The 22,312-nt window shown below is 41.3% G+C and overlaps 1 protein-coding gene across 1 annotated transcript in view; it reads right to left on the reverse strand.

Moving 5' to 3' along the window:
• NRXN2 (neurexin 2) overlaps positions 1 to 22,312 on the reverse strand; it is an 858,623-nt gene that overhangs the window by 544,785 nt on the left and 291,526 nt on the right. The window contains exons 10-12 of the mRNA XM_044270141.1: positions 19,854 to 19,880; positions 16,504 to 16,623; positions 15,402 to 15,789 (exon numbers count right to left, since the gene is read on the reverse strand). Coding sequence (XP_044126076.1) covers positions 15,402 to 15,789; positions 16,504 to 16,623; positions 19,854 to 19,880 — 535 coding nt within the window. The remainder of the gene's footprint in view (positions 1 to 15,401; positions 15,790 to 16,503; positions 16,624 to 19,853; positions 19,881 to 22,312) is intronic.

A 22,312-nucleotide genomic window follows, 5' to 3' on the forward strand; every position in this document is an offset into this window, starting at 1 on the left:
TGGAGCTCTGCTTCTGGGCTGTTTGTGATTATGTCTATGTGAGACACCCTTATTTATTATTACGTCACGGCGGGAAGTGGGGAAAAACCCCCACCGTGCAATAGCTGAGGCTGCAACACCAGATAGCAAGGAACAGGGAGCAGGTCACCTCCTAATGTAACCCTGAGATCTCCCTAGACTCCTAGCACATGAGCCGCCTCAAAAGGTAAGGGGGCTCATTCTCTCCAACCTAGGACCCTGCTATCCCTGCTACGCCCTAGGAATGATGACAGGGCAGAAAATACCTGTGCATCAATGACACGGATGACAGGCGTCTCCAGAGGCCCAGTAGCTGACAGGATGCAGGCTATTAGTGAAGAAGTACGGCAGGTAAGTCACACAGCAACATAACAATGCTATCTACACTTACCTGCCGCAGCCGAGATAAACGGAGGCTACAGGCTGGAAAACCCAGTCTTGCCTTCACTTAACCCCTCCGGGAAAGCACGCCCCTTCCGGAACCTTCACACACGACAATCAAACCTTCAAGCAAAACCCACACAATAACTACATATACCAGGTGGGGGAAGGAATAATAGAAACACACCGGAGGGGACAACAGACACAGCAAAGGAAACAGAATAATAAATAAGGGTGACTCACACAGACATAATCACAAACAGCCCAGGAGCAGCGCTCCACACCAAGCTGACAACCAAAATCAAACTGACCTTCAGGCTCCACCACACCAAAATATAAGGAGGCCTGAGGTCACACCCACCACACCTACCAGACACACCTTAACCCCGTGCATACCAAAATGGGGAAACACCACATCCAAGGAAAAGTGTCTCACATGCAAACCACATTGCCAAAGGCAACCGCATGAGAAGACATAGAGTCACGACCTAACTCGAATATTCAGAGGACCTCTTTTCATCGCCATTCCTTGATTTGGGACTCTCACCAAGCCCACTTGAAGAGGGACATAAGGAGATTGTGTGCACTGATGCCCAAACTATTGAGCATCCACAATCACAAGAAGATGACGGTGGGGAATGGCAATTAGTGTTTCACAAGGTGGATGATGATGATGAGACACAGTTGCCAATAAGTCAACGGCAATTAGTGTCTCAAGAGGTTGATGATGAGGATGAGACAAAGGTGTCAATAATTGAGGTTGTTGTTAGGTCAATAAGTCAGGAGGATGAGCAGAGTAAGGAAGTGGTGGACGATGAAGTCACGGACCCAACCTGGGAAGGTAGAAAGCTGAGAGAAGACAGCAGTACAGAGGTGGAGGGATCTGCAGCACCACAACAGGCTGGAAGAGGCAGTGGGGTGGCAAAAGAGAGAAGGTGGGCCACACCAAACAGGCCAGCAACTGTTCCACAGAGCACCCCCTTGCGGAAATCTCCCTTGCCAAGGGGTAGGTGTTCCACAGTATGGCGCTTTTTTGAGGAAAGTGCAAACGACAAAAGAATAGTAGTTTGAAACCTGTGCCAAACCAAAATGAGCCGGGGTGTGAACGCTAGCAACCTCACCACCTGGCATCTAAGCACCTTAATAAGTGACACAAACGCCTGGGTCCACAATCTGTTTCTGCGGGTCACACCACATCCTCCTCTTCCCCTGTGTTATGTGCTGGCCAATCCCCTGTCGAAGGCGCAGGCTAGGATGCCTCACGTCCTGCACCTGGACCTTCGCAAGCACAATCAGCGACCGCATCCACTTCCGTGTCCCAGCGCAGTGTCCAAGCAACCTTACCCCAGGCCTTTGAACGCAAGCACAAATACCCAGCCAGCCACCCACCCACAGGCCATAGCATTAAATGTGCAGCTTTCGAAATTACTGGCCCTGGAAATGTTGCCATTTAGGCTTGTGGACACTGAGGCCTTCCGCAGCCTGATGTCGTCGGCTGTCCCGCGTTACGCAGTTCCCAGCCGCCACAATCTTTCAAGGTTTGCCGTGCCTGCCTTACACCAACATGTGTCCCTTAACATCATACGTGCCCCGACCAACGCAGTTACTGGGAAGGTCTACTTAACCACGGACACATGGACAATTGCTTTCGGCCAGGGACGCTACATTTCCCTGACAGCACACTGGGTGAATGTTGTGGAGGCCGGGAATGAGTTGTACCCTGGGATGGCACAGGTGCTCCCTACGCCAAAAATTGCGGGTCCTACGTCGATCAGGGTTTCCGCCAGCATCTACGTTAGTGGCTTCAACCCCCACTTCTCCTCGTCCACCTCCTCCTCCACCTCTGAAATATCTTTGTGCAGCACCAGTCAGCCATCAGTCGGTAGCTGGAAGCAGTGTAGCACTGCAGTAGGTAAGCGGCAACAGGCCTGCTGAAGCTGATATGCTTAGGGGACAAACAGCAAACCGCCACAGAGCTGTGGCAGGGGATAAGAGACCAGACTAAGCTGTAGCTATCGTCAATCAGACCTAGAACAAGGCATGGTTGTGTCTGATAATGGCTGTAACTTGGTGGCGGCTTTGGAGCTCGGCAAGCTCACACACATCCTATGCCTAGCCCATGTCTTAAACTTAGTGGTTCAGCGGTTTCAAACAACCTACCCCAATTTGCCTGAGCTACTGGTGAAGGTGCGCCGTGTGTGCATATTTCCGCAAGTCATCGACAGCTTCAGCTGGTCTGTCAACGCTGCAGCGCTGGAAATTGCCATCTCACCGGCTATTGTGCAACGTGAGCATGCGCTGGAACTCGACGTTCCACATGTTTGTCAGGCTGTGAGCAGCAGAGGGCAGTAGTGGAATACCAGCTGCAACAAGGTTGTCGCCTTTCCAGTCAGCTTCCGCTATTCACAAGCGAGGAGTAGGCATGGATGTCTGACCTCTGTGAGGTTTTAAAAAACTTTGAGGAATCAACACAGATGGTGAGTGCCGATAACGCTATTATCAGCTCAACCATCTCACTTTTGTGTCTACTCAAACACTCACTGCTCACAATTAAGGACGAGGCTTTGCATGTGGAAGAGGTGGAAATAGGGGAAGACATTACACAGGGTGATAGCCAGACCATCCTCAGTTCATCTTCTCAGCGCAAGTTGGACAATGAAGAAGAGGAGATGGAGGAGCAGGAGACGGTGGCCTTCGCTACAGAGGGTAGTACCCATGGAAGTTTTATTCCATCTGTTCTGCTTAGGTGGGTAGAAGAGGAGGAAGAGGATGAGGAGATTGAGAGTCATCCTCCTGATGACAACAGCAAAGTTTTGCCTGTTGGTACTCTGGCACACATGGCTGACTTCATATTAGGCTGCCTTTCCCGCGACCCGTGCATTTTACGCATTTTAGACAACACGCATTACTAGTAGTTCACCCTTCTCGACCCTTCTTATTCCCCTGGTGGAGAGGACAAGCAAAACGGTGCAATACCAGAAGGTCCTTGTTGATAAATTGCTCCAAACATTTCCATCTGACAACACTGTCGGCAGAGTCCATAGTTCCTTGGGCAACCCATTTTGGAAGATGGTGAAGGAGTACATAGCAGACCGTGTCAGCATCCTCAATGATCCCTCAGAGTGCCTTATAACTACTGGGTGTCCAAGCTGGACACGTGACACAAACTGCCGCTCTACGCCTTGGAGGTGCTGGCCTGTTGGCATTATAACATGATAATCGTATCCTTCTGTCAATTGGAAATGCTAACAGGTTGACTCCTATAAAAATAAACAAGGCCTTTATTCACCTGACTTTTTGACTCCACTAGAGGAAAGCTGATGAACATAAAGTCACTTTAAATGTGTTGTTTATAATGTACTGAATACACTTCCCATACAACCCTTCCACCACATAAAGGGTTTATGGTTGAATCTTCCTTTTCTCATCCTCCTCCTCCTCTTCCATCAAATCAACATGCTTATTTGTCGTATATAATGCCCTGTATATGCCCTCGCATATATTGTTTTACAGGGTCAGCTCACCTGCAGGCACCTGCATATCATTTTTTAGAGGGTCAGCTCACCAGCAGGCCCTAATCTACAACCTTTTTCCAGGGTCAGCTCACCTGCAGGCCCTCACCTACATTTTTTTACTGTCAGCTCACCAGCAGGCCCTCACCTTCAATCTTTTAGAGGGTCAGCTCACCTGCAGACCCTCGCATATAATTTTTACAGGGTCAGCTCATCTGCAGGCCCTTGCATATAATGTTTTACAGGGTCAGCTCACCTGCAGGCCCTCGCATATAATGTTTTAGAGGGTCAGCTCACCTGCAGGCCCTCGCATATAATTTTTTACAGAGTCAGCTAACCTGCAGGCCTTCGCATATAATTTTTTAGAGATTCATCTCACCAGCAGGCCCTCACCTACAATCTTTTACAGGGTCAGCTCACCTGCAGGCCCTCACCTACAATTTTTTACTGTGTCAGCTCACCAGCAGGCCCTCACCTTCAATCTTTTAGAGGGTCAGCTCACCTGCAGACCCTCGCATATAATTTTTACAGGGTCAGCTCATCTGCAGGCCCTTGCATATAATGTTTTACAGGGTCAGCTCACCTGCAGGCCCTCGCATATAATGTTTTACAGGGTCAGCTCACCTGCAGGCCCTCGCATATAATTTTTTACAGAGTCAGCTAACCTGCAGACCTTCGCATATAATTTTTTAGAGAGTCATCTCACCAGCAGGCCCTCACCTACAATCTTTTACAGGGTCAGCTCACCTGCAGGCCCTCGCATATAATTTTTTAGAGTGTCAGCTCACCAGCAGGCCCTCACCTTCAATCTTTTACAGGGTCAGCTCACCTGCAGACCCTCGCATATAATGGTTTACAGGGTTATCTCACCTGCAGGTTCTCGCATATAATTTTTTAGAGGGTCGTCTCACCAGCAGGCCCTCACCTACAATCTTTTACAGGGTCAGCTCACCTGCAGGTCCTCACCTCCAATCTTTTACAGGGTCAGGTCAACTGCAGACCCTCGCATATAATTTTTTAGAGGTTCAGCTCACATTCTGGCTCTCGCATATAAATTTTTAGAGGGTCATCTCCCCAGCAGGACCTCACCTACAATCCTTTACAGGGTCAGCTCACCTGCAGGCCTTCACCTACAATCTTTTACAGGGTAAGCTCATCTGCAGGCCCTCGCATATAATGTTTTACAGGGTCAGCTCACCTGCAGGCACTCGCATATAATTTTTTAGATGGTCAGCTCACCTTCAGGCCCTCCCATATAATGTTTTACAGGGTCAGCTCACCAGCAGGCCATCAATCATAATTTTTCAAGGGTGTCTGATGCTCTCCTTTATGTGTAATAAAGGGTTTATTTGAGTGCCTCTTCCTTGTAATTTTTGGCAGCACTTACTTTATATACAAGTAAATATAAAGGAAAGGATGCTTCCTAACAATTTTTCCTCCAAAATCGATTTTACCTTCGGTTTGGTGCGTATTATTGTCAGTCTGTAAAAGTGGCGTACTACTCAGACAACATCGTTCGCAGCAGCAACCTGGGAGTCCAAGATGCATCCAGACATCCTCCCCATGCTTTTCCCAAACCATTTCAGTGGTGTTTCCATAAATTTCTGACCTTTTCCTATGAACCAGACACCCTCTCCTCTTCAGAGCAGGGGGTGCCTGATTTAATGCTCGGGTTCTCCCACTGACTTCCATTGTGCTCGGGTGCTTGGTAGAGCACCCAAGCATCCCAAGGTGTTCAGCCCGAGCACCCGAGCACTAGATGTCAGTTCTTTAGGTACAGTAAACTACAGATTGCCCATAAGAGGCTTCTACATCTTAAGTATCTGGACACTGATTATAGGCGCTATTTGGGGAACCAGGCTTTTATTTCCTTTCATTTAGTTCAAAAATACAACATTGCACAACTGTACTTAGTAACTGCAAGAAGGAATGGGACAAAAATACAGAATGCACACACAAGCAGAATGCAATATCAGTTATTCAAGGAAATTACATCAGAGTCAGACTGGAAATACAATTGCCATACTAGAAGCTGCAGTACCAGGAAACTATGTAGCACTACATACATCATGAGACACGGGGATAAAAGGGAGGTGGGTTTGCTATCTGCATCAAATCCACTTTAAAGATAAAATTGCTCCTTTTGATGTAACCAACTCCTTTGAAAGTCTTGGTGCTTAATTTTTAACAGAGAAAAACATAAAAATAGTACTCATCTATCGCTCCCCTTTCCCCAGCTGATGAATCTGTATTTCTAAAGAAATTAGAAAACGTATTGTTCATCTTGACCCTAGAACACCAATGGAGAATCATATTTGGTGATTTCAATGCTTGGATAGACAACTTGCTCTCACAGTTTGGAAAATACTATACACAAACAAGCAGTCCACTTACATAAAAGGTCATGCTCTTGATTTGATATTCCGCACAGGGCTAGACATATCAAATGTAGCAGTAAATTCAGTTACATGGTCAGACCACCACACAATCAACTTCTTATTCAGCTTCCCAGCTGTCAAACACCATACCAAAGATCCAATGATATACAGGATTTTTTAAGGATTATCTCCCCAATACATTATGGCAAACAATGAGAAGCAGACAATACACGATCATCACCTGAATTTTGGGACAGAGTCTGGCAGCATAAACAGCTTTGTGAACAGGCCCTTAGATCTCTCAGGAACATTTGACACAGCTGACATTAATCTTGATCATCTTGATACGTACATGAAGGCCTCATGCATACAACTATATCTTGAATCTGTGTCAGATAAGTATTTTTGTGGATTGCACACAGACCCATTCATTTCTATGGTTTTCCCCCCAAAAAATAACAGACTGCACGTTTCCATTCCCCAAAAAGATAGAACATGTCCTATTCTTGGCTTCAAAATGCTGACTGTGGACTTATTGTAGTTAATAAGTCTACAAAAATCAAACACAACCCAGACATCACACAGATGTCATGCATATTTTGCAGACCTCAAAACGGAATTGATGGCACAGTTAATCAGTAATTTAAATCTCTTGTCTCATCATCCATCAATGAATTCACATCAGCACCCCAAATTATGAAGTACCGTCCACAGGGCTAATTTCTATCCTCAATGCTGTTTTTGGTTTATATACTACCATTAGGCAAAATAATTTTGAGACATCGTCTGACATACCGCTACTATACAGATGATGCCCATTTATGCCTGTCTTTTAAGGCTGGATTTAGTGACCCATTTTCATATATAAACTCCTACAGCTGAACTGAGTGAAGGCCAGCTGGCTAAAACTGAACATGTACAAAACTGCTGTTCTCTTGGTTGGAGGTCAGCTAGTGAAATGCTGAATGTCCAACGCCTCTATCCCTGGGAAGCACAATCCTTCAAACCACAGACCACATATGGAATTTGGGTTTAGTTATCAACCACTGCAGATTTAAAAACCTCATTCCATCAGTATCATCCATGTTGGTACATGCCTTCATAACCTCATGAAGCAATTTACTGCCTTCAGTTAGTCTGAAATGCTGTAGCTAATAACCTGGCATGCTCCCATAGTACCAATCCTCTGCTCACTGAATGGCTGGCAATAAAATGGTAAGTAACTTTTATAATTTGCTTGCATTTAAAACCATACACAACTTAGGCCCCAGCTATCTGAAAGAATAACTGCAGCCCTACATTCCTCTCCATCCCCTCAGATCAGCAGGCATGAACAAACTGTCTGTACCCAGGACCCAACTTAAGACCTTTGGAGCCAGAGCCTTCTGTCAACCCCCACTCTTTAGAACTCACTACCTGGACCAATGAGGCAGAGATCACCCTTGGACTCATTTTCATTAATACTCAAAATGCACCTGTTTGGTAGAGTTTGAGGCAAAGTAACATACATGCTCTGTCAATAGCAAATTGATCAGTTTATTCCTGGACTGCACTTTGAGCAATGTTTGTTGCTGTTGTCCCTGAGTTCCTTATTTTTTTATTCTAGTAGATTACAGTATTTTCAAAAATTTTAAAAGAAATTGGATCCATGTTGCTTCTCTCGTAATATCATACATTCACTGATAACAAATTTGTACACATGAAGATGGCCCTGCTTTATGCCAATTCGAGGGTGGCACTATCACTAATGTTTCAGGGCATGTATATTTCTAATGTGCTCCTAGACTTCTGTATATCAAATAGTCTTTGATGACGTTGGACCACACAGATTGTACGCTTTGAATGATGTTCCTATTTTTCCTTGCAATTAATTTACATAACGTAGTTGTTAAAATTGTATGCACAGAATGTAAATGCCACATTGGTGCTTAATGGTCAGCCATAGAAGGAGAATGTGAAGTGGGATCATATGTTGTTTTAATGTCACCCCCTTCTGAGCTTTTATCCTTTTGTAAAGTGCTTTTATAAATAATCTATGAGCAAGATGGATGTAATCATAGTTATCCTGTCCTTTACAGTGTAATTTCACTATGAAATGAAGGATGTGTGAGACATTGCCTACATCAATTTGTAGCTCTTTACTCAACCACTTTACTCTGTACATGTGTAGAATATTTTACATCCTGGCATCATATTGGTTTCCATTCAGTTTCTATTCGTCTGGAGACTGGTGAATTATCAATGTGATATTAAGGAATGCCAAGGGTTCTTTTATTCATGAAGATAAACTGGATTGAATCATTAATGTTCAGACAACATACAGTAAATACAATATGTAATGATAGTTGCTAATATATTCTAGTTTGATTGCTTACTTTTTCTTTACTAGGCTAGTTTCTTTTTACTTCTTTGATGATGATGCCTATAGCCATGTTGGGAATTCAGATTCTATCTCATTGGTTTTGCATTGATTCAGATTCAGTTTCTTTGGTTGTGCAGTTGCAACACTTTTATACTACACTGTAAAGCAAATGTGTGCTCAATAATCCCAGGTAAAAAGCACATACAGCTGGTAATAGAATTTAGATAACCTATGACTGAGAGTTGGTCAGGAATTTGTTTTCAGCCCCAGCCTCCCTATTTATACAAGAATGGAGATCAGGATGAATTGTAACAAGTGAGCCTCTCCCCATCAGTGAGTTTGTTAGTCTTCAGGTTATCCAATAGCTGGCAAATCCTCAAGGTATATGTGAAGGTAAAAAGAGAGTAAAACTGAGGGTTAATCTGATCTCTAGGAAAAAAAATGTATCCAAAAGATATGATGAACTTGAGGCACCAGCGGAGTGGGAGTGTTTAATTAGTGAATCGACTAAAAGTATTTGTCAAGTCGACAAGTAAGTCAAAGAAAAAGGGAGAGATGGGTCGCCAACAGGATAGGGAAAGACCATGCGGATGCCAATCAGCACGTGGAACAAGTGCAATAAAAGAAATGCTTGTGTCTGAATGGGTTCATGAATGGACCCAGAAGAGCAGTATCAATCGTTCCCAGATAGAAGCGCCAAATCACTAAGGTGGAATGGAAAGATGTATCTAAAGACCCTTCAACAAAGGAATAGAATATTGGAAAACATATAAATATATAATTATATAGGCTCCAGTTTACTACATATTCCACTCTTTCTGTGTAAAAAGTGGAATATGGAGAGGGCATAACAGAAGAAAAGGCAACAGCAAGAATAAAAGCAGCCCAGTGTTTAAATGAAATAATACTGGGACTCCTAATACATAACAAATGATTAAAATAAATAGATGCAAGTGAATATATAATATATGAGCTTTACTCACTTCACAGGGGGGCCGTTTACTGGATAAGCTCAAGACACCAGGGAACCCCAGAACCCCCCCCCCCCCTCTTGCCTGGATCGCCGGTAGATTGGTAGAAATTGAACGCAGCCACGTTCACAGGGGCTTTTTAATAAAATTATTTATTGATAAATCCGGCTCAACGCATTTTGGAGTGTAAAACATACAAACCCCTTCATCAGGAGCATCATACATAGGGGTAGGAAGCACATGCCTTGTTTATATATACATTGAATATGAATATTTCGGTACAGATACCTCTCACACAGGCATCTATGTGAAGAGAGATAGAGGTTTAATAAGCAGGAGACCGGCGGCATGAACAGCGCTCCACGCTGGAACGCACAAACCGGAAGTACACGATAAGCTCAACTGTGGAACGCATCGGACCGGAAGTCGCCACATGTGACCGGAAACATTTCTGCCCCGGCCCTGAGTGTTGCCTGGCATGTTTTTTGACAGACTTGTTTGATTCGAAATGTACATATATACAAAGTACAAACCGGATTCCCAAAAAGTTGGGACACTAAACAAATTGTGAATAAAAAACTGAATGCAATGATGTGGAGATGGCAAATGTCAATATTTTATTTGTAATAGAACGTAGATGACAGATCAAACGTTTAATACGAGTAAATGTATCATTTTAAAGGAAAAATACGTTGATTCAAATTTTCACGGTGTCAACAAATCCCCAAAAAGTTGGGACAAGTAGCAATAAGAGGCTGGAAAAAGTACATTTGAGCATAACGAAGAGCTGGAAGACCAATTAACACTAATTAGGTCAAATGGCAACATGATTGGGTATAAAAAGAGCTTCTCAGAGTGGCAGTGTCTCTCAGAAGCCAAGATTGGTAGAGGATCACCAATTCCCACAATGTTGCGCAGAAAGATATTGGAGCAATATCAGAAAGGTGTTACCCAGCGAAAAATTGCAAAGACTTTGCATCTATCATCATCAACTGTGCATAACATCATCCGAAGATTCAGAGAATCTGGAACAATCTCTGTGCGCAAGGGTCAAGGCCGTAAAATCATACTGGATGCTCTCCGGGCCCTTAAACAACACTGCACCACAAACAGGAATGCTACTGTAAAGGAAATCACAGAATGGGCTCAGGAATACTTCCAGAAACCATTGTCAATGAACACAATCCACCGTGCCATCCGCCGTTGCCAGCTGAAACTCTACAGTGCAAAGAAGAAGCCATTTTTAAGCAAGATCCACAAGCTCAGGCATTTTCACTGGGCAAAATGGAAGACTGTTCTGTGGTCAGACGAGTCACGATTCAAAGTTCTTTTTGGAAATCTGGGACGCCATGTCATCCGGACCAAAGAGGACAAGGACAACCCAAGTTGTTATCAACGCTCAGTTCAGAAGCCTGCACCTCTGATGGTATGGGGTTGCATGAGTGCGTGTGGCATGGGCAGCTTGCATGTCTGGAAAGGCACCATCAATGCTGAAAAATATATTCAGGTTCTAGAACAACATATGCTCCCATCCAGACGTCATCTCTTTCAGGGAAGACCCTGCATTTTTCAACAAGATAATGCCAGACCACATTCTGCATCAATCACAACATCATGGCTGCGTAGAAGGATCCGGGTACTGAAATGGCCAGTCTGCAGTCCAGATCTTTCACCTATAGAGAACATTTGGCACATCATAAAGAGGAAGGTGCAACAAAGAAGGCCCAAGACGATTGAACAGTTAGAGGCCTGTATTAGACAAGAATGGGAGAGCATTCATATTTCTAAACTTGAGAAACTGGTCTCCTCGGTCCACAGACGTCTGTTGAGTGTTGTAAGAAGAAGGGGAGATGCCACACAGTGGTGAAAATGGCCTTGTCCCAACTTTTGGGGGATTTGTTGACACCATGAAATTCTGATTCAACATATTTTTCCCTTAAAATGGTACATTTTCTCAGTTTAAACTTTTGTTCCGTGATTTATGTTCTATTCTGAATAAAATATTAGAAGTTGGCACCTCCACATCATTCCATTCAGTTTTTATTCACAATTTGTATAGTGTCCCAAGTTTTTTGGAATCCGGTTTGTATATGCTCCGGTTTGTATGTTTTACACCCCCAAATGCATTGAGCCGGATTTATCAATAAAGAATTTGATTAAGATGCCCCTGTAGATGGCTGCATTCAATTTCTACCAATCTACTAGCGATCCAGGCAAGGGGGGGTTCTGGGGTTCCCTGGTGTCTTGAGCTTATCCAGGAAACCACCCCCCTGTGAAGTGAGTAAAGCTCATATATTATATATTCACTTGCACAGCATTTATCTATTTATTTTAATCATTTGATATTTATTAAGCGTCCCAGTATTATTTCATTTAAACACTGGGCTGCTTTTATTCTTGCTGTTGCCTTTTCTTCTGTTATGGTCTCTGCATATTCCACTTTTTACACAGAAAGAGTGGAATATGTACTAAACTAGAGCCTATATAATTATATATGTATATGTTTTCCAATATTCTAATCCTTTGTTGAAGGGTCTTTAGATACATCTTTCCATTCCACCTTAGTGATTTGGCACGTCTCTCTCGGAACAATTGATACTGCTCTTCTGGGTCCATTCTTGAACCCATTCAGACACAAGCATTTCTTTTATTGCACTAAATCCTCAAGGTACCACACTGAATGTAGACTGGGGTGGGAGGAATTTAGGGGGCAGATTGTTTCATTGACTGTTTCCAAAGTGATTTTGATATATGTCAAGCAGAGTAACATACTGAATATTTGTAAGAATATTTTAGCCTAGCCCAGTAAATCTTTTTATTTTCCAGTCTTATATTTGTGTATCATTTTGGTGGGACCAGCCTGTTACTGAGTCAATAGTTATGGGTTAAGAGACCGTCCATATATTTATATATAGGGTAGAGATTTAAATGGTCATTTAATGTCCAATTGAAATAAGTGAGATGGAATATATTGTATTGAAAATGTATCTTCATATTCATAAACAACAATGATGCAGTCTATAAAGCTCATATTTAATTTCCTAACTACAAACTGTCCATGTGCGTTTGAGAACAAGGGTACATTTGTTGTGCTTGCAGACCTTAGCATTTGTTATTGTGCTGTTTAAAGGCTGTCATTTTTACATTTTTAACATGTCTTCTTAACCATTGCTACATTTACACTTTTTAAATTGGTAGGTCATAGTGAAACATAGTCAAGTAAATTCCAAGTCCTAATAAGTGTTGCTATGACCACCATGCACATCTAAAAATTGGTGAATAATCTCCCTGCTTGAGCCTATTGACAAACTCCCTTGTTATGAAGCCTATCTCTATTAAATCCAAGTAATGCATTGGTTACCTGAAGGGCAGTAATTTGTTGTTTTTGAAATGGTATAATTGTCTTGAGCACATTTCTCTGTGAGGCAGATAACGAGCATCAGCATGGTGTGTGCACACACAGACATATAGAAATGTTTATATATGTGACCCTCACCATAGTCTGAATGAATCCTTCTCAACAATGTTACTGCTTATTAAAATATAGATTAACTTAAAATTTCACATGCACTGAGTTTTTTCTTAAACACTTCTATATGTACTCCCTACCTGACATAAATGGTTGAAGTTATGTGTGTGACAATGTGAGAGCATTAATGTATTTTGGGAATCGGTGTCTACACAAGGTACCTATGACAACTTGTAACCTTCTGAAAGAAATCAGAACGGTACAAATTGTCATCAAAATATATTGGTAACGTCGAGGTGGGGAAGCTCGTTAAGGAAGTTACATTTGAACACTTGAGTAAGATATTAAAACATTTTTCTTCAACTAGGTCTACTTGAAGCATTTTGAATAACCATACAAAGTATATGAATGTTAATGAATATACTCTAGCTAATTAATATGGTATTACGGGAAAGCAAATTTCTTAAAATAAATTTGTGGTGCAAAGAAAAATACAAGAAAGAGAAAAATACAAATTAGATTTCTTTCCAAGAGGAGAAAAACCTAAGCCTCTGGTAGCTATCAATGCTAAACCTTTAAAAGAGATCTTGAAGCATAATTTTAATAATAGCTTAGCCAGAATCTCATCTGCAGACAGCTATTTCAGAGTAAATAACACACAACACAAAGCAAAGAAAACTGGCTTTGCTAGGTGAGAGATCAGGGGATAATATTTCACCTTATGGAGAGAGGTGTGGGCATGAGGTGTATTGTAGGTAAGGCAACACTCCTCTGGGTTTCTGGTAAAAATATATATCAATTCACTTCTTTGAAAAAAAAAAAATTTCCGTTTAAATGGAAAGGTAGTTTGCATATCTTTGTCTCAGAAACCCAGAGGAGTGTTGACTGGCCTATAAAACTCCTCACGTAGACTAGGTGCTCAAAGTGCTCTCCATAAGGATAAATAGCACCCCCAGATCCTGACCAAGGCCTCTTACCTATCTATGCCAGTCCTCTCTGCTTTGTACTGATTAGAAGCAACCTAAGTTATGCATACCCACCTGCAGGCATTTTCTGCCAAAATGCAAACATTAAAAAAATAAAAATATTCAAATCCTACAGTGCATTCTGTTTTTAAAGTGGCATTATTATATATTTTTTTCTAACACCAGCAGCCAGGCCCATGTGTTTTCCCATAGCTATATATGTCCAGAATGTCATATGCATCTTTGGTTCAATTTATTTGGCCCCAAACAGAATTGCCAGACCAGATTCGTCCATATTGAATCACAATCGAATTTCAATAAATTCGTTCTTCACTAATCATATAGCATGCAGAATTTTTATAAATTTAGCTAAAATTAATCCACCGATGTAGGTAACACTCATGCTTTCTGAGATTTCTGAGATGTGTAATCTAAACTAAGCAAACACCTTCAATTGCTTTTCAATGGCTTTTGTTTCAAGATAACACAATGATTTAAGAAATTTGAGATAAGAGTTTGAGTGCTAACCCTGCTACATCTGTACTTTCACCAATTTATAAAGTCATCCACTTTTCAATACTACTGACAAATCTTAACGTGGGCCTACACAATTATATACTGTGGAACATCCCTGATACCTGAAAGCAGTTGTGCATTTGTGACTTGTGCAAGTGTCTTTATTTTTTACTGTTTAAAGGGAACCTGTCACAATAAACCTGGTGTCTGAGCTGCGGGCAGCATGTTATAGAACAGGAGGAGCTGCGCAGACTGATATATAGTTTTATGGGAAAAGATTCTGTATATCTTGTCATTTATACATTTATATTCCTGCTCATTCTGGGCTTTGCAGTCAAGGAGGCGGACCTATCAGTGACTACAGTCATAGAGAGACGGCTGTTAATCACTGATCAGACTGCGTCCTGGACTTTAAAGTCCAGATGAGCAGGAAATTTAAATGAATGAAATACAAGTTACAAGATATATTTTCCTATTTTATATATCAATCTACTCGACTACTCCTGCTCTATGACATGTTGCCTGTTGTTTAAATACCATGTTCAACATGACCGTTTCTCTTTAATAATTCTCAGTGTGGTGTTTGTCTCCAGAGAGGCTTCCAATCTTGAACAGGAAGCCATTTAATTGATCAGTATATTTTTCAAGCATGCATGCAAGTATATGGAGAATGTAAAGACTCCATGCAGATATTTCCCCTAGTCAGATAAAAAAAAGGAGAGAAACTTACAGAGATAATACTGAAACAACTGACGTACAACCTAATAATGACCAGTCAGTAAGTAACAACTTAATTTTACACATATATTTAATCTATAATGTCACTTACCCTTTCACCAGCTCCACAGCAATAAAGTCCGGCCCCTGACCTCCATTGTAAAGTAGAAGTCCATCTGGGTGTCGACCTCGAAACATGAAGAGAAGATGCATAGAAGCATAAGCTTGAAGTCGCGGAAGGGCAAGGTAGGCTGGTCCAGACCGAAAGACTACAGGATCAGCTAACAGTGGACGAAGACCACCGGCACGAGCATTGAGTTCACAACGTCTGCCTAATTCACCATCCTGACATAAGTCAAGATACGGGGCACCATTGTAGCGAAGAGCTGTTAAGTGACCCAAGAAATTTGAAGGTGGGGCTGAAAGGAAACGGCGTTCAGTCATTATGCCTGTTTCAAGGTGGTGAAGCTCTAGTCGAGTGTGATCACCAGCCATATGTCCTACAACAGCAAGGAATACAAAAGAAAATGGTTTCTCTGTGAATAAAATAAATACTGTATATAAAGAATATATTGCAGTCATATTCAAACCAATCCCTATAATAAGTGAAACATGTGCTCTAATGTTCATGAAAAAACAAGCATTCAGTTACCAGTGGGTTCACATCACAGAAAAATGATACAAAAACGCAACACACCACGTTCTTGTATCCTGCAGAGTCCAGTAAAAAAAAAAAAAAAGTTTTGCAATGGAACTCTGTATGGCATCAGTCTGAGGCATCCATTTAAGGTATACGTTTTTTGGATATGTTCAACGGATGGGAAAAACATGATGTGAACCCAGTCTAAGCTATAAGGTGTATTAGAATATTTTGAGCTATTAAATTAATAGAGCAGAACGTATTACAAATGTAGGATTTTTCTTTGCCAATTTACATGATGACATGCATAGAATGTAATGATGGTTGAATAGTTACTTGAGGCCAATGTAGTAATTACTACATCGGAGGAATCTGGGTCATTATCTTTACATTCTAGTAAGTGCTACTAGTGACAGTGGGGAATTTCTGCATGACTGGGTCTTACTAGGACTATGTATATATACAATATTCCTTTCTGGCATTACAGACATCAAAACATTAATTACAAGTGATAAAAACAACATCACAAATAAAAACGTTGATAACAAATACACACAAAAAAAGCATAAACTACCTTCTACGGTGACATTGTCCACGCTGAGCTGAAGGTACTTCCCTCTGCGGAGTACTCGCACTGTGTGCCATTCATTGTCATTTAGCTTTTGGCCAGCATACAAAGTCTCTGGACCTTTACCTGTAAGGAGCAGGGTGCGGTGTAAAACTATGGGTTAACGTTTTCAGAAACACATACCAAAGTGATGGAAGCTACAACAAACAGATGTGTAGAATCTAAATTATTATATTCTGTCCAAGTTAAAAATATAATTACTAAAAAGTCTGCGACAAACCTATAAAACGAAGCAGATAAAGTAGTTCCTGATATTCTCCAGTTCATCTGCTCTTGAAATATTACCCGTTAAATTGTTCAAATATTGTAGATGAACAGTAACATTTTTTTGGCTGGTTTAACGAGAACCTGACACCACCTTTATGCCGCCCTCACTGATGGCAACATAAGGTAGAGACAGATGCACTAATTCCACCATTGTCATGCAGAGTTCTTGGTATTCATATGTTGCAGTCTAACCCTGCACTCCAGGCCCTGATTGACAGATTTCTCCCTGTCAGTGTGCATAGGGCTAAAGCTGTCAATCAGAAATCATGGCAGCCAGAGAAGGCAACATTAAAGTGGTGGCAGGTTTCATATAGAAATGAAGTGCGTACAACCAATCAGCCAGAACATTAAAACCACCTCCCTAATGTTGTGTAGGCTCAGCTTTTGTCACAAAGAATGGTCTGAACCATCAAACCATTGACCTCATAAAACGTCCGAAGATGTCCGGAGGTATTTGATACCAAGTCAAGTAGCAGATCCTGTAAGTTGCAAGGTAGGACCAATTGGTTTGTACTTCTTTTTCCAACACCTTCCGCAGAAGCACAATTAGATTGAGTTATGGAGTATCTGGAGACCAACACTTTGAACTCTTTGTTATGTTCCTCAAACCATTCCTGAACAATTTTTGCAGTGTAGCCGGAGGCAATTAGGGCATACTCTTGCCATGAACAGGTGTACTTGGCCAGCAACAATGTTTAGGTAGGTGGTACAGTACATTGTGCAGAACATTGCCCTGAGCATCAGACTGCCTAGTCTTCTTCCTATATTGCATCCTGGTGCCATCTATTTAGTAGAATTGTGACACACACACACACCAACATACGTTATACTCCTTAGTCCAGTTCTGATGCTCATGTGCCCATTGTAGGCGTCTTCAGTAGTGGACAGGGGTCAAAATAGCCTCCCTCAATATACTGCAGCTATGCAGCCTGGTTTTCTGCAAGCTATGATGCACTTTGTGTTTTGACAGCTTTCTATTGTACCCCAAATTTACTCTTCAGTTCTTCTATGGGATGGGGCCTGATGGGTTAGCCTTCACTCCCAATGTGCATCCCTAAGCCTTGGGTGGCCAGTTCACCTGTTATCTAGGAGCTGCCATTTTACAGATATTCTCTACCAGTCATCTAGCTATCAGAAGTCACTTAGATCTTTAAGCTTGTTTTTTTTCTTGTTTACAACAAATCGACTTCAAGAACTGACTGACTCATTTCTAATATATACCATGACCGGTGCAGACGAGATGATGAGACCAAACCTATTTTAATGTTATGGCTGATCAGTGTATACTATTGGTTAAGTTTAGTTTTAAACTAAAAAAAATCTTTTTGGATAGGTAAAGTTCCTGGACCTAAAGATGTATTATATTTTCCTTTTTGTAATCTTGATTTATTTTTATTTTTTTCTGACTTTTACCTAATCAGGATTCTAAAGCTATTCCTTTGCCAGATACCCCTTCAATCACTGTTCAGCTGATATCTATTCCTTAGCCCTCCCATACCCATGAAAGTTTGGCTTGGTCATCTGACACCTCTGACAGTTATTTGGAAATCCAACATGCCTGATGCATCTTTTCCCTGACATCTGCCAAAGTTAAGAGAGTTTGGACACTCCAATACACATTAGATGGTCATCCAATGTGTATGACCACCTTAAATTAGAGCCCAGTCCCCATTCTCTTTTACTGATAGAGCGGAAAACCCTCCCCTTCCTCCTGTTACCTGATCACTGTATCATTACAGCCATGTGCTTCGTTGCCCATGCTGTGCACCCCATATCCCCCACTAGTGGGTGAGATTGTTCTCTCCTATACTGAGACAAGCCCCTTATTCGTATTACTTCCCACTGCTGTAGGCTATCATTTTCGCCTTCTATCTGGTGCTACAGGATCAATCATTAGGGAGGATAATCTGTATTGTCTCTCACGCATCTATGTAGTTGGGAGTTTAAGGGCTGTTTTTTCTATGATAGAACCTGGCTACAAAGATGACTTCTGTAGTCAGTCCAAAACAACTGTGGATACAAAATAGGTACATAATGGTTTTTGCCAGGATCGGAAGAAAAAAAATCTGCTTTTCTCCCTAGAAATAGCCAACTCTTGTCAATGGGTTATATCTGGTATTGCAAATCAGCTGTATTCACTTGCCTTCATCTAATTCTGGACAAACCATTTAATCCCAGATGACTCGTTTAGTTTTATATTTTATAGCCATTGGCTACAACTTGTCTAAAGGTGAACTTGTTCTTTAAAGGAGTTGTCCCATTAAGATAACTTATCCCCTACCCACAGCATAGAGGACAGGTGTCTGATCGGTGGAGTTCTAGCTGCTGTGTCCCCCACAGATTATGAGAATGAAGGCCCGGTCCCCCCTGTTTTAATGTACTAGTGGTGATGCATGTGTTCTGCCACGCTATTCAGCTCTATAGGACGTATATGTATGCACTACTCAAACAGGAAGCACACCCCGTCATTCTCATGATCGGTGGTGGCCCCAGTAGACAGACCCTTACCATGCAGACACTTACCCTTATGCTATGGATAGGGGAAAAGTTGTCTAAATGAAACAACCCCCTTAAGTGTTATGTTTTAAATTTATGTTGTAAATTATCAATTCATTTTGGTTTTATGCATGTGTGTGCAGTGTCTGTCCAGTTAGAAGTTATCATTTATTTAATTGGAATTGCTGGCTTTCACATAGAAAAATACAAATTAAAAGGAAAGGAAAAAATAAAATTAACTATCATGTTAGAATAGTATTGCAATTTCCATTTAGAAGTATTTGTGATTGGTAACTAAAAGGAATCCATGGACCAACACCAAACTAGCATATAAACAACAATATAAAATAGGTAAATAAAGCAAATAACGCACATAGATATCACACTAATAGACATTATTCCGAACAGAATACGAAAGAGTCATAAAGAGAGAATTCTAAAGTAACAGAAAGAATATAAGAAGAGAAAATATAGAGGAGACAGCATAGAAGGTGAACAGCATAGTTAGAGCAAAGATACAGCTTGAGACTTACTGGGCCCGCATACTATCCGTAAACAGTCTGAGGGGAAGAGAAAGAGACAGTTTGGGTTATCCTTCAGATCTTTCTGCAGACAGAACAATTCAGCACCCACATATTCCGGGGACACACATGTGTCTCAGGGGCCATTTCATAACTGACTCTACAGTATACTAATTAAATAGAAAACCATTTCTAAATATTTTAATATAGGATTTTCAGATAAGAAAGGCTAAAAATCTTAGAATGTTACATATAAGACATTTAGAAAATGGAGATCACATGAACATTATATTTATGTATTGTGCCTTGCATATTTTATAGTAAAAAAATGTTCCATTATATTATGAAAACCCAGTGGGCCTGATGTATAAAAACCAATGCAAACAAAAAGTGGAGTACTTATCAACAGCATCTTACCACATTGTATTCTACATTTCTAAATGTATCTGGAAATTAACAGCTGGAATCTAATTTGCTAAACAGCTACTCCAGGTTTTGTCACCACTGGTTTCCATTACTCAGGCTTATGTCTTCTGTAATGGTAAAACCAGTCTGCATTAACCTATCCCCATACAATACCACACATACAGTGCTTGTCCTTCATGAAATGGCCACCTTGCAAACTACAGCCAACAGCAGACAAGAAAGGAGGTGGTCCCAGCATGTTTATCCTCTAAGCTCATACCTCTAGGCTGAAAGGTCATTTCAGAACATACTTTGTTCTGGTTATTAACCAATCTACCACAGAACTTAGAGGTGGGACCTCTGCTCCCCCATTCAGTCTCCTTCAGAAACAACCCAGTATGCCTCCTTACAGGAGAGAAGGTATTGATCTGGGGCTGATGGCTGTGGTCACCACATGTTGTCAACCGCTACGGAAAAGGGGACATGGACATAAAAGAGGCAGAACCAGGCCCCACTTAATCTCTTTTTTGAAGTACGAAGAATGTAAAGAATGGGAATGAATTGATGTATACTCTTATTAATGAGTGATCCAGTGGCAATAAGGATATGACATACTGTAATAATTGCATGATTTCCATGATTACAGTAGGATAGCATGAAAACTTGTAAATAGCTCTAGTTCCTAGATATTTTTTTTTTTATTAACTGTATCTAACTTCCTCCGTCATTTTTCTCTTAACTCTCTTAACTTTCATCTTGTTTTGAGTTTCTAGTACAAAGGTCAGCAAGTATTATCAGCCATATAAGCTGCCACTGGGCTGCTTCTTCTGTCACCCACAGCAGGATCAGACAGGAGAGGGTCTCAGTTACAAAGGTTGAAAAAACATCTATGGGTTCAACCTTTCTTAATCATTTATACATTATTGTTAGATTTATTCTAATCATTGATGCCATTTGTTATTATACAGTCATTTAGCCCCTTTTTTAAATGCTAACATAATATCTGCCATTACTACCACTTGGGGTACAACATTCCACAGTCTAACTGTAAAGAATAATTTCCTGTTTTGATGTCTAACTCACCTTTCCAACCCCACATCATTCTTTGTTCAGTCCTTAGAAGAGGTGAGTTAAAGCCTGGACAGAGGGGCGGCTATGGATTTGGTGTTCTTGGACTTTGCAAAGACATTTGATACTGTCCCTCATAAATGCATAATAGGTAAAATAAGATCTATAGGCTTATAAAATATAGTTCGTAATTGGACTGAAAACTGGCTTAAGGACCGTGTCCAGAGAGTTGTGGCCAATGATTTCTATTCTGAATGGTCTCCAGGTGTAAGTGGTGTGCCCCATGGTTCAGTGTTGGGTCCCCTATGATTTCACTTATTAATTAATGCTATAGAGGATAGAACTACCAAATAGCTACAAGGGCTTATTGCCTAACTTGACCCAGATTTTACCAGAATAAAATATATCTTTTATGTGTATAGATACAAATAAAAGTTATATTTTATTCTGGTAAAATCTGGGTCAAGTTAGGTAATAAGTGTCACCACCAGACAACTGAGAAGCTCTGACAGACGTTCTTCAGAACCTCCTGCTTGAGGTTCTTTTGTTTTGCTTTTGTTTTGTCATCTTGTTAGCCTCTCTCAGCTGTCATGTAGTTGCACTGATTGCATCCCTTTAAATCCCTTCCCATACTGCATCACTTTGCGGTTTATACAACTTCCTGGAGTGTGTACATGCTGGATGCTACAACTGATCCTTCTACAGATAAGTCTGTTCATTGATTTGTGTTTTCCTGTTTGCTTGATCCTAGGTGACCCTGACTCCCTCCGTATTAAGTGTAGGGAGCTGGTGGTCGTGTCCCCTCACTATTATAGGGTGTTCAGGTGTCATACAGTCGAGGCACGAGGGCATGCAATTTTCTATCATAGAGATCTTTGCATGGGCTGAGAAGACAGGGAGAGTTTCAGGGCTTAAATCGGGGTCACCCTTTTGTTCCTTAGTTTCGGATCAAGCCAGTCGGATCCTTATTTGTAACTTCTTGTTTTCTGTTACACCAT

The sequence above is a fragment of the Bufo gargarizans genome, chromosome 10, assembly GCF_014858855.1.
Source record: "Bufo gargarizans isolate SCDJY-AF-19 chromosome 10, ASM1485885v1, whole genome shotgun sequence".
Lineage (NCBI taxonomy): Eukaryota > Metazoa > Chordata > Amphibia > Anura > Bufonidae > Bufo > Bufo gargarizans.